The following is an 18514-nucleotide window of genomic DNA, read 5'->3' as shown; positions in this document are numbered from 1 at the left end:
AAATGAGCGAATGGTCATCTTAAAAAGACCCACCTTCAAGGAAGGTAGTAAAGTTAGCTGGCTGGGTTAAAATCCCTGCACATCGCTATCTATGTATATTATATTCAACAACGACAGCTATGAAAGAACATTCAATGCATCAAAGGTATTTTTTTGTGTTTTTTTTCTTTTTTTCTAAGCATTATAAAATCCTTTCCTGGTACACCTCAGGATAATCCAATGTTTTAATACTTAGGCAACACTGGCTTATAAAGTCCGTGGTTGAATATAAGCCTTGAAAAGTTTGTTTCTCTCTCTTGTGTGTGTGTGCATGTGTGCGTGTGTGTGCGTGTGTGTTTTGTTCGTATATATTTATATATATATTTTAATACGTAAGGATGGGAAATTCAGGACTTGTGAGCTTTGTTGGTTTTAAAAGAAACTTGCAACACTCGGTCTCCCAGGCGGTACCCGTTGAGGCTGGCGATGGCCATGGCCGCCTCGTCATAGTTGGTCATGGTAACGAAGCCGAATCCCTTGCACTTGTTGGTGTTGAAGTCGCGGATGACCTTGACGTTGTTCACTGCGCCAAAGGGGCCAAAGAGCTGCCAGAGGACGCTCTCATCGGAATCGGGGGACAGGTTGTAGACAAAGATACACCAGCCTGTTCCTGTGTGACCAGGGATGTTCATTCCCACAAGGCTTGTCATCCCATCAATGGTGATTGGGGAGAACCTGGAGGAATATGCAGAAGGGGGGACTGGTCCAGACATCAGTCTGACCGTGGATAACACACAGATGCACAGACACAGACATAGGGCAGAGGGCTGAGTAAGTGTTTGCAGGGCAGTCTTCTGGGTTTAAAAACCAAAATGCAAAAAACTAGTATTTGTGGCATTTCTTCTGATGGGAATGGATAGACTTGCCTAAGGCACACAGATGCCAAGAGAAAGCTCTAGGCCAATTCTTAAAACCCACAAGAAACTGGCGGAGTGAGGCTCTGTCACAGTCCTATCACGTATGTTCCCTGGGTATCCCACCTGGTCCTTATCCTCCCTCCCCATAATAGACAGTGAGCTCTTTGGGAAGGGGCTCTATTTCATTTATTCTGTTGCTCTACTTTTTATTCAGTGGTGCACATATGTCTCACAGATATAGTGACACATAAAAAAACACTCAATTGTTTATTGATTGAATAAGTGAATCACATTGGTGGATGTCAAAGCTTGGGCAGTTTTATTTATTTTTTAAGGCAGATTAGGGGACGGTCCTAGTAGTCTCAAGTCTACCATCTTTGCAGTCCCTTGACTTGTGGTTGTCAAAGATCTCTTGTAATTGAAGATGGAGAAACATGAGAATGGACAGACATGTCTTGCTATTAATCAGATGGATAGCTCATGTTTTAGTTAGCATTTATTCAAGAATTAAAAAAAACTCAGGCCATAACAATAAAGATGTATCACTCATTGAAGCTATATTATTATTTCTAAGAGTCACAGGACTGAGATTTTGAGTGGTTTGTGCATTTATGTATCTTGAATCACTGTACATTAGAAAAGCAGAAAACTGTTATTTGCTGTATTACAACTACTATTGTATAAGCCCTTCAAAATCTTCTTAGTTTTCATATGATATTGGAAGGAAAAACAACCTTTCATATTCTATTCAGTCTGATAAAATATATCCATGTGTGATTTACAACGGATGCATCAGATGAAATAATTAGGTTACCAGTGCCTATGGCAGGAAAATATGGGTTAACGTTTGTTTTATACCAAACTTATGTAGGCATTTGACCCTACACATTAACTAGTATTTTGCTTTTCATTTGGTTTGTTTAGTTGCTTGTTTCCTGAAGAGGGGAATAGGAGAAGAGAAAAACAGAGAAGAGGACGGCTAAAGTGTCATCTAGGACTGTTTCAAAAATAAGCAAATACTCTTGGAGATCTGAAAGTCCTATGAAAGAATTGTTGTGTATCTAACTAGAATTTAGATAATCAAATGGCTGCTCAAGATATGCTAAACATAACAATTTAGTAGAATTATTTTTGGTATTATTCACTAAGTTAGTCTTTCCTCTTGCTTAAGAACAAGTAAGACAGAACCAAAAAATACCGTGGTATGGATTCAGAGAAGGGCAAAGCTATGTCGGTCTTTTGTATTATTTCTGAAGACTGTCTTCTTAACCTTCTCTCCTCCAACTGAGTGAACTGACTACTTTGAGTTTATAGGCAGAGAACAGCTAAGCATTTCTTATAAGGCCAAAGTCAAGGCCAGCAAAGAGGTTTCAAGTAAGAGCTTCAATTCTAGTTGGTAATGGCTGCCTGGAGCCCTGTGGTAGGAGGGATTCTGGATCCCAATCTGAGTTTAATAGGAAAAGAGAATGCTCTTAGTGACTAGTGATGTTGACCATGGGTGGGGAACCGGAGGGCACAGCAACAACTCCGCTGCAGCTGAGCCTTCCCTGGCCTCACCTGTATGTAAGCATCACTGTTTTTAGAATATTTGGTGCTACCTCATTAAAGTTAGAGAGGAGCAAAGGTATTGGACAGATTTGGGGAAAATGTAAACTGTGTGGGAACAGGCAAGCAGTGTGCTAGACATGTAGAGATACTTCAGTCATCCTCACTAGGGCTGGGATTGAGATTTGGGAGGCTGGCGCTCTGATAGTGAAGTTGCAGTCAAGTTACTTCACGGTGTTCCAGTTTTCAGAGTCAGGGTACTTACCATGCACGACCAAATGGTGAAAGAACTGCCTCATACAGGCAGTGTGACTCGGACTGTTAAAGACCACATCTCTTTCCCTTCACTGTAGGAAGGGGAATTAAAGTGTGCAGCTCCACTGAGCAGGATGATGAAGATGCTATGTCCCTAGCAGCTCACTGGAGCTTATCAAAAGCACATTTGGGAATCTCATGGATACTGTGGCTTAACACACTGAACTTATCGAGATTCAGCTTTCAGACTAGGTCTGGAACACCTTTGTGACTGCATTCAGAGAGCCCCCAAAACCTTGACTTTGTGCCCCTATCCCCATTAAAGGTCTTGAAATGAAAGAAACAGTAAGTTTAAAACATACATACATATATAACAAAGGAGGATTTATAATAACTGTTAAAAACCTGTAACAAAAGAAACCCCTGGTTGAGGTGCACACAGATACACTTCATTCTCAGGATGTGCCCTGGAATGTACACTGAGGTGGGAGTGGGAGTCAGAAGGTCATCCACAGGTTTATTCATGCTTTGGCCAGGGCTAGTAGTCCAAAAATCTAATTTTTCCACTGACAATCATAAGATTGTCAACCATGATTAGCAAAATGTTCTCATTTTGATTTGCTGGAATCTGCCCTCTTAACTGAATCTTGACATTGCTAATGTAAAACAGTTGCTCTGCAAGTTTGCAAAATCAGCTGGCACAGAGTCTGAGCCTTCCCCCTTAGGGAGGCCATTCAGAGGACCAGATCACCAAGAGCTTGGTAGCTGTGGCACCTGAACCATAGGAGAAGCCCACCTGCAAATGAAAGAAAAAGTGAAACACACAAACACACTTTGTATGCCCTAAAAGAAACAAAATCAACTGAGGTCTGAAATTAAAATTAAGAATTTGACATGCTGGTGGAGGAAAAAGGAAGAATTAAAAAAAAAAGTAAAGTTAGTGAATTAAAAAAAAAAAATTTCTAGCCCCAGTCTGTGCCAACACGGACATCTGGCAATCTGTGGAGTTTTAATTACCTCTTTACGCCATAGGCCATATTAAGCAAATTGTCCAGCCTGCAAAGAGAAGGAGGGTCTCTGGGTTAATGCCTCACAGATGGCAAGATCACTCAATGGAACTATTAATAAGAATGCTCCATTTTCAAAGAAGAAAAGCTCAACAACTTTCCCCAGTGCTTAGGAGTCTATCCATTGGTAGTGTCCCCCTTTCCTTTCCTGCCTCCAACTAGAAGTAATTCATGTTCAGGTCAATGCTAGAGTTTAAAAGCAAGAGTCTAATGAATCTCCCTTTCTTTCAAGGTACGAATTAATCCCACTCCTCCCACCTCTCAGAACATTTTTGTGGACTGTATTTTATATTGTGTGTGAAACTGTTAAAAAGGGGCAGCTTCTTAAGCTGTTCATCTTTTATTACAATTAATCTTGTGAATAAAGTTCTCTTTCAGATTAACAATACGTATGCACACACATGCATATCAGAATGAATCTTTTCTCTTAGCCTAACTACATGAACTAAATCTTACCATACACATGTTTTTGGGGGTGGGGAGAGTTGCACGGTTAAGATTTTTAAAAATTAGCTTACTATTTACAACCTAAAAGCAAACTACCGTTATGCTGTAATCTCCTTCATCTTCTGTACCTTGCTTGAGGACAAGCTATTCACACCATGGGGCAGTAGTAACCATAGTTTCTACCATTAGAAGCCTGCTGGAAAGGCTTTTTACATAAATAGTGCATGTGCTCTCACACAAAATAAAAATTAGATGACTTGGACTCTTCATAAAATCATTAACTATTTCAAATTCTTGGGGCATGGGAGGACAGACACAATAAAGGCTGATTTTTCTCCTCATTGTGGCTAGACGGAAGGGCCTACTATCTTCCCATGTGATGTTTGAAAAGGAGAAAAATCCTTTCATTAAAGGGAGGCTGGGACATAGGTGGAATAAAAAAATTATTTACAATTATTAGGAGTAGGTCAAGAAAATTCTTATCTCTTGCAAAACAGAGGCCAGATGAGGTCAGACTGGCTTCATGGACAGAAACCTGCCTTTCAGAGCTGTTTCAGGAGAAGGGAAATGCCCCATTGTGCCAGGGGCTTCCTGGGGGCTGAGTACCTGAAGGAAACACTGACAAAGCTTGGACAAATCCTCCTTGTCTTCCCAGAGTCTGCTGACCAAACACACAGAGGAGTGCCTGTCCCTTCCCCAGCCCAGTAGAGCTACCTGCAGGAGAAAGGGCAGAACAGGCCAGACCCCTCCATCTGCCTCCTGGCCTGCTCTTTTCTTTAACTTTATTAAAAGCCACTGCCTTAGCCTAAAGCCCAAGCTGCTCAATGTGGTCACTTATCTGCGATTAGCTCTTGTTGAAACTGAACCTTCTTGTTTGGTTAAATGTAGAAATTTTGTTTCAGCAAAAGAATCTGTTGAGCCAGTCACAGTGGTAAGTTGAAGGGGACTTGGAAGAGCATCTGGTCCAATTATGTCATTTTACAGCAGTGGAAACTGAGTCTCAGGGGGTTACTTTGCACAGTATTTTCTGGGGAGGAGGTTCTTCCCCTTACCCCAACCTTCAGGGCCGTGGGCCTCCCTGGCCCTCGCCGGTGCTGTACTCATGTAGCAGGATTCCTTCCCCTGAGGGCTTGCCTACCTGAACCTCTGAGCCTGGTGGTGAAGTGGGCCGGGGTAGCGCCGATTGGGGGACTGGTAGAGCTGGGAGAGCAGGGCCTGGCTGGACTTCTGGCTGGGGTTATTGGCAAACTTCACAGTAATCGGTTCCGTAGCACCACTGGGCTTCTGGCCATTCAGTCCTTTAATGGCTTCTTCTGCTTCGATCCTCTTATCGAATCGGATGAATCCCACCCCTCTGGACACTCCTGGGGAAAGACAAAGAGCCTTCATAAAGAGTGAGCAAACCACACTGGTAAAGGTCTCTGGGAAGAGTGCACAGTCAGGCCACCTTTGGGGCCTATAGAATCCATCTATTCTGTAGGATATGTCCTATCCACCTAGAACGCTCGATCCCTTCTTCTTGCCAGATAACTGCAAGTCATCCTCCAAAACCCTGTCCAAATGTCACCTGCTCAAGGGTGCCTTCCAAACCAGGCATAGCATGCCTTCTCCAGGGCTAAGCCTGGCTTCCTGAGTCTTTCTCACCCTTCACAACATATCTGCCTGTCTTTCTGCCATCGTGGCTCTGGACAGGTAACTCCCAGTCACAAAGCACAGGCATCTCTCACATTGTCCCTTCCAGCTCTCACCACTGTCTTACTCAGTCCTCATCTCCCTTTAGTTGCTGCAATTGGTCACCCACTGTCTAGTTTCTAGTCCTCCAATGTGTCTTCCATACCTAGTAAGTAAGTAATCTATTTGAAAAGCAAAATCTGACCACATATTACTCTTTGACCATTATACTACATAAAACATCTTTTATAACTCTTTTGTACTTTTTCCATTTTTTACCTTGTGCATGGTACCTTTTCCTCACTGCTCCCTACTCTAAACACAGAATAACAAACCAAGAAAACCCATAAAAACCTTTTTTATAGCTCCATGTTGCATACAGATGAAGTCAGACTTCTTTGAATGGCACTTAATGCCCCTGATGACCTGGCCCCAAATCCCTGTTGAGCCTCATGCTAGCCATGCTGAACTACTGGATATTCCTTGAATAGGCTGTGTTCTTCCTTGATTCCGTGCCTTAGGATATGTCCTATCTACCTAGAATGCTCGATCCTTCCTTCTTGCCAGATAACTGCAAGTCATCCTCCAAAACTCTGTCCAAACATCACCTGCTCGATGGTGCCTTCCAAACCGGGCATAGCATGCCTTCTCCGGAGTTCTGACAGGGCATTGGACAGCCCCTAGCAGGTATTCAGCCCACTGGAGTCCTGAGAGGGTGGGATTGTGCTTCCTTCCTCCCTTGTCTCCTGCATCCCTCTGCAGTGTCTGAGGCGGAGCTGGCTTCAGTGAGGGTATGTTGCATGAATCAAATCATAAACACATGCTAAACTGCTCTCAGGGGGTGTTTTAAATTGGGATCAAATTTGCAGTAGGTGAAAACATTTTGTCATTAAAAAAGCAACCTGGGGTGCCTTACATTTCTTACCGAGAGATGGTGGTTGCCCTTCTTTATTATGGACAAAGTACCGCAGCCCCAGATCTTGGGGTTCATGTCCCTACATGGCCACTAACTAGCCAGACAGAAGTCAGATGCCCCACTTTGGATCTCTGTTCTCTCATGTGTGAAATGAGGCAGTTGGAGTTTCCCTCTAACTCTCCAACGCTATCACTGGAGCAAGATCTATACATACAGGTCTTTTTCAAGTACAAAAGTAATGTTACTAGGTTGAGGGTTGAAAGAGACTTTGAAGGTCACTCAGACCCAGCTCACCCTGATGCCTGAATCCTCTTAACAACCCTGCCAAGTAGTTTAGCTGCTGCGGGAACAATTCCCATGATGGAGGTCTCCCACCTCCCAGGATTGGCCCATTTTAAATTTGTACAGTGGATGGGTAAGAAGGCTTTCTCTTAAGTCAAAAACCTATCCACTTATGACCCATTTCCTTTACCCTACGTAACCATTACCCCTCTGCTCCCATGGGTCACAGGGCTCTGGCTGGTGACCCTGAGACACAAGGAAAGAAATGACAAAAAGGCATTTAACCTGTGACTTGGTCAACCAGGATTCGTGAGGTGATGATACGGCCATATTGCGAGAAAAGCTGCTCCAGTTCCTTCTGGGTCATCGTTTTGGGAAGCCCGCTCACATAGAGGTTAGCATCCCGGATGGAGGCAGAGCTTGGACGGGCGTATGAGACCTAGGCAGAGGCAAGAGGAGCTGAATCCACTGCTGGCAGCAAACTCCCAGTAGAGCCTGAGTCAGTGACTGAGGTGGCCGCCCCTCGTCTATCATTCCAACTCATGGTGTCAGTTTAAATAACTCAGTAGTTCAGATTTGCAGCTACTCTTGTAATAGTACTGAGAACCAGGAGAACAGCAATAGAGGAACAAAAGGAGGGTTGAAGATAACTTAAAACAAATGCACAGATAAGGGTCTCTAAGTGCAGAACAAAAGAGCTACTGTACGGCAGCTGTTAAATGCAGAACTACCCACGCATGGAGTTCTGAAGATTTACCTCCTGGATGTGGGTGTATAGATGATTTACTGTATCCAACACATAATAATCTTTGAATAAACCAAAAAAAAAAAGAACCTATGAAATTCTGCTCTGCAGATTTCTCTCCTCGCCACCCTCCCTACCCCCACCCACTTCTTATTGAACACATAAAAGCAATCAGGTTCTCTGCAAGATTTTTTTATGTCCTATCCTTTGTGTTGTTCCAGTCTGCTCCCATGAGGTCTGCTCTTGCTGAATGACAAAGTGCTGATGAAATGGGGTTGAATGAACATCTGCTTGTGAAACTGGATATGTGACCTTGTCGTAACATCTGCAAGAACCAGTTGCCTTCTAACTTTAAGGCAGAGCAGATAAAGCCACAATAAACAAAATGAGGGCATGGTGGAAAGAGGGAGGGAGAGGGCAGTGGGAGAGAGAGGCAAGCTTCATCAATGGTTATAGTAAGTTCGACTTTATAAATTTGTCCTCCCAGATCTCTCAACCACTTTTTTTTCCCCAAAAAGCTAACACAGCAGTGTAAACAGATCTGAAATTCCATCTGTAAGAAGCCAAATCTGTAGCCGTACACATAAGCAAAGCAAACCCCAGCAGTCATTAATTTTAGACTTTCATTTACTTATTTATTTATTTTTTAAGAAAACAACATCAGACATTTGAAATATAATTTACAGCTAGTCTAACAAAAGCACTTGCCTGCTAAAGCTATTTCTGGGGCAGTTATGGCTCAGAATAGATGATGAAAACAGTTATTTCAGAGTACATCTGACAATGCTGGACAGGAAGGGACCTATATGCCTTAGCATTTTTCTGTTGGGAGTTTTATTTAATCTATATGACCAATTCATAAGGCCTGCTAAGACTAAAGGGGTGAGTGACTGTGTGTGTGTGTGTGTGTGTGTGTGTGTGTGTGTGTGTGTGTGTGTGTGTGTATGTGTGTGTATATGCACTGTGCACACACAAAAGCATGTATGCAAAAGGAATTGTACATGGAAACTGAACCTTTGGCATTAAGAACCACACCTTCAGCAGCAAAGTGGACCTTGCATCTGAGCATGGGTCTTGCAGTGGATCTAGCAAGGAGGAATGATGGATTGAAGGATGAGCAGACCCCCTCACCCATGCCATTCTCTCTCTTTCTGGGATAGAGATGCTGTCCCTGTATGGGTTCCACACCTAAAAATAGATGTTGACTCAACAGATAAAATGATGAGTGACTAATCTCTGTTACTGGCCTCCTCCTGAAGGTGGAGCAAGGCGACGCATCTGCAGTGTCTATATTTTCTAGAAACTCATGGGTAGCCTCTGTAGGCTCCTTCCCAGCACACAGCTGACAGGCTGAGGGGGCTTACATGGAGCTCCTTGTGCATACATTTGGGGGCTGGGGGCTGGAGGATCAAATATCCCATGTGACTGCCTGGACCAGGCATCACTTGACACAAGGCTCTCCTACCCCGCCCTTTAATGGACAGTCTTTAAGGTTATAACCTAGCAGAACTATCTTTTAGGCATGAGAAGAGAGCAATAGGGGGAAGGAAATAAAAACATCATAGTGATATATCCAGGCTGAGGGCCACCCTTGTCTCACCCCCGCCCATTACTGACAAATTAATCATCTGAATGACCTTGCTGCTCTTCCCAAACATACACTCTTATCTCTATGCCTTTGCTTATGGGGAAATTTTTTCTATTTACGTCTTCAGGTCCTAACCCTCCTCCTCTTTGAGGCCCAGATCAAATGCTACTTTCTCCAGACAGCTTTCCCTATCTTAGCTTTCCCTAAAAATCCCCCCTTGCAGTGCTTTCAATGAACCACACCCGTGGTACTTAACCCATTCTGACCTTGATTCACCATCTCTTTACTTAGTTTGCTGATCTCCTTGAGGTCATGGGTTTTGTGTGCATGTCTTACTCATCTCTGTGGCTCTAGCTCCCTGCATAAAGCCTGATACCAGCAGGCTACTGAAGGAATGAATCAACACCCACATTTCATAATGAATCATGTGGGCATTAATGGCTCTTTGGGGTTAATTGTAATTTGGATTTCTCCACTTAGGGGATTATCAAGAGCTATGCATCCAGAATCACAGCTGTGTTTCCCTACTAAGCTAGGAGCTAAGGGACAGGCTTCCCATTCTCCAGTGTCTGGGTTTGGAAGGACTGAAAAAAGATTGTAGGAGGACTAGATGTCACCTGGAAGCTTCTCTTAGAGGACATTTTCTGAGGATCTACTATGAGCCAGGCACAGTACTATATGCTGGGGATATATAACAAGAAGAAGAAGGCATGGTCTCTTGCCTTAAAGAATTTCCAAGTCCAATGGGGGCAACAGGCAACACACAGGAGGTGCTCAATAAATATGAGTTGAATGTTAGAATGGTATACATATGGACCAACTATCATAACGCCACAGGATGTGTGTTTTCCCAGAGATGTATAGATGAGGCTGGAACACAGAGAATGGGAGACTAATCTCTCTTTAAATTAAGGGTTAAAAGGGCCAGGAAGGAGATATAGCTGAGGTGAGACTGGTGGTGAGACAGGTGGTATGAAGTGTGTGGTGGGGTGAGGGAAGGGCAGCCCGATGATAGCCCTCCCCTGTTGTACAGACAAATGACATGATGAAGGTCAAGAACTTAGTACAGTACGTGACTGGCACCCAATAAGTGCACAATGGGTAGCAGTTAGTTTTGGGAAGCCAGGGTACAGAGGGGAGCAGGCTGGGGACAGACCTGCTAGGGAAAAGGAGCTGGCACTGGAAAGTCCATGACAGAACCAAAACCATTTCCCCAAAAGATAATTCGGACAGAGGCAGGATCTTAGCCGGGGGGAGTTATGCAACTGCCCCCAGCCACAGAGCAGTGGAGGGTCCCAAAGGGCAACAGCACAGCCATCATTCATCGAGCATAATTCATGCTTAGTTTTCTCCTCTGTTTGAAACCTTAAATCTACTGTTCTCCTTGTCTGCCTGTCTGGGAAACCTGCAAAAGTGGGAGTGGGCAAAAATGACAGAAAATATCTCACATTCAATATCCAAATGTTCATCCCAGTATCTAAACTTTTCAGGTTTCCTCATACATTTATTAAACCCTATCTGAGTGACTTTAGGTATCAGACCCTTTGTTAAGCTGAAACATTTATAAAAAAATACACTGACTTTTAGCCCTTGCAGAGAGTCAGCATTGCTGTCCTGTGAACGCCACTGAGCCAGTGGCCTAGAGCCCAGGGCTTCCACCACTGGACGCAGTGCCTTAGAGGACCTCATGCCACAGACCGTCAGGATCCTGCTGGCTTCATTCACCCAGAATCTCTGTAGACAAGACTGGCATTTCTAGGTCAGCACTGATCTTTCTCTGGAGCTCAGAAACAGCTGGGAGTGAGGAGGCCCCTCCTGTCTGTCTGGGAGAGGGTGGCCCACAGGCAGATGACTTTACAGATGATCTTGACAGAAGATTTACAGTCCTTCCAAACTCTCCTTCCCTCCCCCTCCCTGCAGGCTCACAGTACCCCTGCCATCTGCAAGAGTGACAGTACAGCATGGAGCTCATGAGCCCTAACTGCAGGCTGGCTCCAGCACTCACTAGCTTGTGTGACCTTGGGCAAGTAATTTGATCTTGATAAATCTGTTTCTTTACTGGTAAAAAGGAGGACAATTCTGCTTTAATGGGTTATTGTAAGGAACTGAGGTAATAGATTTAAAGTGTCTAGCATGAATTTAGTAGATACTTAATATATATATTATTATGTGATGAGTCATACAGACTTCTGTGGACCAGCCTGGGACTCTCATCTCTGTTGGGACACACCTTTCAATTTTACCACACAAGCCAACTCTGAAACATGACCAATGAATGCCTATAGAGGCACTACCCTCCTGCATTAGTCTTGTGGGTCTGCATCATTCTTTGTCACTTCAGTGCCACAAATTTTCTCTAGCACATTCCTACAGATTCTATTGCTTCTCATCCACAAAGTACTTTCCATTTTCCAAAGTGACTTCACAAGGCTCCTCTCAGTGATTCTCACCAAGGTGGTAAGGCAGGCACTGTCATTCATCACAGATAGGGCAGCAGGACCAGGGCTCAGGGCTGCCCCTTCCTACCCAGGTCCTTTCACCTGTTCACACCCAGGGCTGGCCTGGGTGGGGTGGGAGGAGCAGCGTGGCCTGGGGAAAACATATCTGAATCATCTGGTAACACCTTGTCCCTGTATGACCCATCAGGGCACAGAAAGGAGAGAGAAGCCGGCAGATGAGGAAGGTGTGGTCTGGGATGCTGTGAAGATGCTGAGAAGAGAGGAAAAGGCAGGCTTCTCTGGCTTGGAAATATGCTCCTTTAGGAAAACACTGGCCTTACAAGATGAGCGTTCATTCATTCTTCCCCTTCAGGACCACTTCCTGTGTGCCAGGCCTGGTGTTGGTGCTGGAAGTGTCTCTTTGTCAAGTGCCCCACAGTACAGTGAAGGAAGTAAGATAACAAATGAAGAGTGCAGTACAGAGGGCTGTTTGGACAGTGGGATGCTCATTTTCCATGCCCAGTGAGCTCCCTGGAGTAATAGTCTAGGCCTTTGTACCCCCTCACCCCTTCTCTCCAGGGACAGTGGAGTAACTGCTCTGAATAGACTTCATTAAGGGAAATGGATCTGTGGGCCTCAGATGCCTGCTTCATCCCCTCTGGGAATCGGATAATAGCCCGAAGCATGTGTTCAGGGCCAGGCGTTCAGTTCTACAGGAGCAGGAGAGGCTGTAGGGTCCAGAGTGCCTGTGACAGGGCAAGTCAGTCCATCAAGGTGTGCGGTTCTATGTTGGGAGACTCACTGTGTCCATGGAATCCACCTGAGCATTAATCAGTCACAGAGATGACCTTAGGATTCAATAGGCTTTTCTCTTTTGTCTTGTCTCTTGACTGTTTTAGAACTTGGATGTGGAAAACAGGTGTCATTAGTTGGGCCCCTTTAGTTTATATAAGGACCTCTATCATCATCTGGATGTTTTTGTGAGCTAGGCATTCGATTCACAAAAACTGATATCTCTATAATCAGCATTCATAGTAAGTGGGAATAAAGTGACAGGTGACACTGGTGACCCCAGCAGAAAGCATTATCCTTGAAATCTGCTTCAAAGAAACTTTGTGCTGAAAGTAGCCTCAGAAGTTGGTACATGATCCAAGATAGCTGGCCACCTACCTTACACATGTCCAAAGACAGGAAGCTCACTACCTTATAAGGTGAACTACATCATCACTGGCCTTTACAGATGGTTGGAATGAAGTTCTTCCTTCTACTGAGTTCATACTTGTCTCCCTGTAGCTTCCATCCTTTTCTTATTTCTATTCTAGCTCCATATGCCAGGGACATGCTTCCTGGCCTCATCACCCCTTACCTTGTGGGGTCTCACTCATAGGTGCTAGTTAGAACCTCAGGCAACTCTATTTTGAGATAAGACACTCCAAGGAAGTTCTTACGGTACTTTAAGTAAAATTAAGCATCTATTCTGGAATGGAAAGGAGATGGAAGTTAAGAGCAAGGGCTTTGGGGTTGGAAGTATGTGGATTTAAATCCCTACCACTTACCATCTGTGTGGCCTTGGGGCAAGTCACTTAACCCTTCTGAGCTGTATGAATATGTATGAATTACATAGTTTAGAAACTCTGTAATAGAGTTGTTGGAGCACTAAACAAGCTAAAGCATGTAAGATTTTCAAGCACTATGCCTGGCACTCGGAACACTCAATCAACAGTGGCTTTGATACGATTGCTATGTAACTTAGGCCTTATGGTAGACACTGGGGTACAGAGATGCATACTACAACCCCTGGCATGTAGGACTGTAAGTCTAGCAGAGGAGACATACACAGAGATCGATGCTTTCAGAAGATCAGGCTGCAGATTTTCCCCAATCTGTTGTAACACCCTATTCTCTAAGTGCGCACAAACTCCCCAGAGCTTACAGCTCCCTGGGGAATAGTCATTCCAAAGAGACCAGGGAAAGGCAGCACAGAAGAGACTCTGGTGATGCCAGGGCCTTCTACAAGCAAACCCTTCCAGGGACCTGAGAGCCTACCTCCAGGAGGAGTAGAAGAAAGAAGCCAGCTGGCTCCTAGAACAGCAGCTTTGACTGTGAGGATCGGCTTACCCCTGTGTTGTGGCTTAGGACAGGTGTCTGTCCTATGTGGCCCTACTCCTCATTCTTCCCCCAGCTGCTGCCTGATACATGATATTCTCTTATCAAGGGCAAGACCTGATGATAACATTTCTAATGAGGGCTGATAATGCCATGTCTCCTTGCTCAAAACCTTCATTGCTTTCCCAGCCTTGTAATGGAAGTTCAAATCCCTTACCTAAGCATTCAAGGCCCTTTTGGATATAGCCCAACCTTTCATCTACTGCTAACCCCTGCATGCACCTATGTCTCAGTTCAAACAAAAAAGGGTCAGTTTTATGAATATTTACTTCAAGTTTCTACTTTCATGTCTTTGTTCTTGCTATCTATTCATCATGATGTTAAAACGAATTCCTGCCCATCCTTCCAGACCCAGCCTGAATATCACCTCCTCCATGAAGCCCAGGCCCAAATGCTGGCTCCCTTCTTAGATTCTACAGATGATACACATTTCAATGGCAGCAGTTCTCATGTCCTGCCTCCTCTCACAGCCATCTCTGCTAATACCTATCTTCTCAAACAGTCTGAGCATTCCTGTGGTCTCTGCAACCCCCCTGTCACAGAAGCTCAATAAATGCCCTCTGAATTGAAATGACAATGCATAATATACTGTATGCAGTGGATTTTAGCTCCTTTCCCAGGAGCTAACTCTGGTGTGAAGGAGCTAGAATGAATCATGGAGTTTAGGAGTATCCAAGAATATGTGATACACAGTTAGGCTGGATAAATATTTCTTTTTAAAAAAAGGGTGTTTTGATAGACTCATGCACCTTACAACTTATTTAAAAAAGCCATCAAATCATCAAGGGAGCTTACTTAGAATGAGGATCTCGCTGTCTGCCTAGCAGCCCCAGAAGGGAGAGATGTGCTAAAGGTTTCATGGCCTGGTTAGTGGAAAAGTTTGTCTCAGATTTAGGGCTTTCCATACTCAGTCACTTCACTAAACTGCAACTCCTGACTTGCTTTATCAAAGACTAAGATTACTGTGACCACCTGGGAGCTCCGTAATACTCTCCACTCTCCAAAGCCTTTATAGATACTGCCTGGGGCTTAGTAAGACTCAGACTCATTCTCTACCTCCTTACACATCTCTGAAACAAGTAGATGGGAAACAATCTTCCCTCCTTACCCCTATTTCTGGTCATCTTCGCTCTGGGGAATTTACTTGATCAACCCACCATAAGTGAGATATTGTTAGTTCCATTGTCCAGATGACAAATTCTGGCTCAGTGAGGCCAAGTACTCATTCAAAGTCACAAAGTCGACTGAAGACAAAGCTGGATATGACTCCAAGTTTTGGGATGTTTCCACTATGCCAGGCTAATGTGGACGGTGAAATAAAAGCCATGTGCTTGGCACAAACTGTTCCTTTCCTTGCAAAGTTACCAAGCTGGAAAGATCACACTACAATATTTTATTAGTTAGACTATTAGAGCTGCAAGGAACTATTTTGCAGATACAGAAACAAGTCCAGAGAGTAGAGATGCCCAAGGTCATCTTAGTAGGTTTTAACAGGGCTGGGACTTGACTCTCCATCTTAACTGAGAACTCTTTTGAATGGACAACAAGAGGGAAGAGAAGAGGAATGTGGTTCTATGATCTCTGATAGACCAGCTGATTTTCCCTGGGGCTTCCTGATACCCATAGAGAAGTGATTCTTTATTCTCCAGGGCCACTGATGTTCTAGGCCAGCACTGTCCAATAGAACTTTCTGGAGTCATGGAAACGTTCTAGATCTGTTCTGTTCAATATGGTAGCCACTAACTGCATGTGGTTGCTGGGCACTTCAAACTTGTGTGACTAAAGAACTGAACTTTTCATTGTATTTGATTTGAATGAATATAAACAGCCATATGTGGCTAGTGGCTACTACTTTGGATGGAACAGCTTGAGGCCCAGAAACAACAGTTACTGCATCTCAGAGTTAGAAGGGACCTTGAGGATCATTTAGTTGTCCTCTAGTCTGATATAAGAATCCCTTCTACTTCATCCTTAATGACTCCATTTGAATTTCTCTGACAACCAGAAACTCACTACTGCCCAAGGCAAAAGTGCTACCCTGACAGCTGCATAGGTTGTCTTCCAAGATTCCTGAAATACAGGATTGAGCTTCAGAGTCACTGCAGATTTTTTTCCCCCTAGAATGGAAAAGCAGCCATTGTGGATAGGGTGCGTGTGAGTGCAGCACCATCTCTGCTGTCTCCCTGTATGCCACCGGACTACGCTTAGAGTGTCAGGTCTTTGCAAAAGGTGGAGCTGAGAATGAGACGCACAAGATATTGCGGATGGGTTGAGCAGAGTGGACAAAAAAGGACTGCATTTCCTGTGATCTGGAGTCCACAATCCTAACACATTTGAGGTGTGCTGATTTTTTTTTTAAGTAGCTCATATAACACTGTTGGCTTCTTTTACCTTGTAGACTGCTAAAGCCCCCCTTCCACACACTTCTGAAGACCTAGATGTCCTCTCAACCTGTACCTGTCCAATTTTCTTTTGTAATCCAGACACAGGATACTGTGGATGACCTTTAAGATGCTGGGATCATATCAACCTGACTGGGCAGAGAGAGCAGGGGAGCTGTATTTCCACATCTCAAACTTCTGCATCTGTATCTGGAATTATTCACTCAAAGGAAGGTAACAGGGCAGTGGGAAGCAGAGTAGCCAAATAGAACCTCTCACAGGAGAGAAAGAGCAGCTCTGGCACACCTGGGGTAAATGGATCTCCCGTTTCCACTGGCGATGCCATGTGCCCTCTCTTGGCTCCTTGGGGATCAGTGATCCAGCTGCCCCTGCTGACCTTGGCAGGGAAGTACTCCCACACCAACTCTGATGATAGCAGTAATGGGGGAGGAGAGAAAAATGCCTTTTCATTATTAGTAAGACCAAGGGAGGCAGTCTATCATTTCTGGGTGGGGTGATATCCATCAGCAAAAAATGATCTGCTAACTCTCCAGGAACCATTAAGAGCAGTGATAGGAGAAATAATTGCTTATGCCGAGTGCAAAGAAAGGACGCCTCAGCGGAATGGAGGCCTTTTAGCAAGGCAGGTGGGTTGCCAGCAGAGGGAGGGAGACGCGGCTCCCTGATGACCTCCCGCAAGAGAAAGAAGCAGGAGGGGCAAACTGGAACCTGCAAAACTCAAGTGTGGAGAGACCCCCTGGAGGCACCGTAAGTGCTATTAGAAGAGTAAAGTGGAATGTCTAAGCAGCATCACAGTGCAGAGAGGCTGGCATGAAGGCGATCGCTCTCCTTCCCGGAGAAGGGAGGTTTCAATCACACCCCTTCCCCTTTGCTGCTCCTGCTTCCTAGAGAATGGGCTGCTGCCTCATGCTAAAGCATCTATCTACTCTCTCACCCACCTTCCTGACTGTCAGCCCTCCTGGAATCTACTCAGAGTGGCAGAGTAGCCTTTTTGTCCCCTCATCCCTGACCTAGTCCCCAAATCACTCACACCTCCAGGTTTGCACAAGGGCTATGGTCTGGGAATGTTTTCTTTAAAAGTCCTATTTTTATAATTTGAGTAATAGTTCAATGCAATTATTAGGAGACAAGACACAAAATCATCTGTAAATCGGTAATGCAATGAGAAAAGGAAGGAAACATTAAAATGTTAATGGCATGGATTCAGCAATGGCTGATATTGCCTTCATTATATGATAACGTAGTTTCCAAATTATTTATAAAGAAGCCTGTCTCGCCTTTAAAATGAGTAAAAAGCTACCAATAGAGCTGACGAAAACCAATGTCTAAGGCTGACAAAAGCCTACTGCACCAGCCTGCAAGTCACTGGTTTTGTAACACCCCAAGTTATGCACCACTGCCAGATGGACCTTCTTGGAACTGTACTTTGACCAGATCCCTCTCTTGTTCAGATTTGCACAACTCTTCACTCCCTGCTCACCAATCCTAAGTCAAATGGAATCCCTGCAGCCCATGACCACCCCGATTTCACAGCATTAAAATTGGTCCTTTGCGTGTTTGAGCCCTTCATGAGATGGAGGCTTCTGGAGGCAGAGCAGTGAACACTTCTTTAATTCTGCTCCTCAAACTCAGGTTAAAATCTGAACAGGTGTCCCACTACTCTGAAAGCTTTAGAGGGAGTGATTCCAAACCCTCAAATTCCATTTTGGTCACTTTTTACTGAAGGTTTCCAGTGTAACTTGAACATCAATCCAACTTTTGGTAAACATATCCCTCTTTTGAGGGTACTATAGAACCATCTAATTTCCTTTGTTCCTAATTAATGTGACAAAGAGCTAGATAGACCACTGCAACTGGATTCAGCAGAGTGTTCTTACTAAAAGGCCAGGATTACAGTGTAAATTCAGAAGCTGCTCTTTTAGAGCCCACAGAGAGCTTCAGAACGGGGATGGGCATCCAGTGTGGAGACAAGGAGTGCTGGGAATCATTTTCCAGAATCCACAGCCATTTCACCCAATCCTTCCCAGAGTCTAAAGTGATCTCTGTTGGGAACAAGCAGAGGAGAGAAAAAGCTAAACAAACAACACTCCCCAAAC

General features: G+C 44.4%; 1 protein-coding gene across 5 annotated transcripts in view; it reads right to left on the bottom strand.

Moving 5' to 3' along the window:
• Positions 1 to 246: 246 nt before the first annotated feature.
• ELAVL4 (ELAV like RNA binding protein 4) overlaps positions 247 to 18514 on the bottom strand; it is a 131816-nt gene continuing 113548 nt past the window's right edge. For 3 of the 5 annotated variants that reach the window (XM_073233904.1, XM_073233905.1, XM_073233903.1), the window contains exons 4-7: positions 7365 to 7518; positions 5349 to 5574; positions 3714 to 3752; positions 247 to 756 (exon numbers count right to left, since the gene is read on the bottom strand). In XM_073233904.1, coding sequence (XP_073090005.1) covers positions 387 to 756; positions 3714 to 3752; positions 5349 to 5574; positions 7365 to 7518 — 789 coding nt within the window. In that variant the 3' untranslated portion in view covers positions 247 to 386. The remainder of the gene's footprint in view (positions 757 to 3713; positions 3753 to 5348; positions 5575 to 7364; positions 7519 to 18514) is intronic. The other 2 variants (XM_017674574.3, XM_073233906.1) reach the window with 2 other exon arrangements.

The sequence above is a fragment of the Manis javanica genome, chromosome 4 (assembly GCF_040802235.1).
Source record: "Manis javanica isolate MJ-LG chromosome 4, MJ_LKY, whole genome shotgun sequence".
NCBI classification, from domain to species: domain Eukaryota; kingdom Metazoa; phylum Chordata; class Mammalia; order Pholidota; family Manidae; genus Manis; species Manis javanica.
Note: the sequence above shows the minus strand (reverse complement) of the source record. Positions and strands in the feature narration are given on the sequence as shown.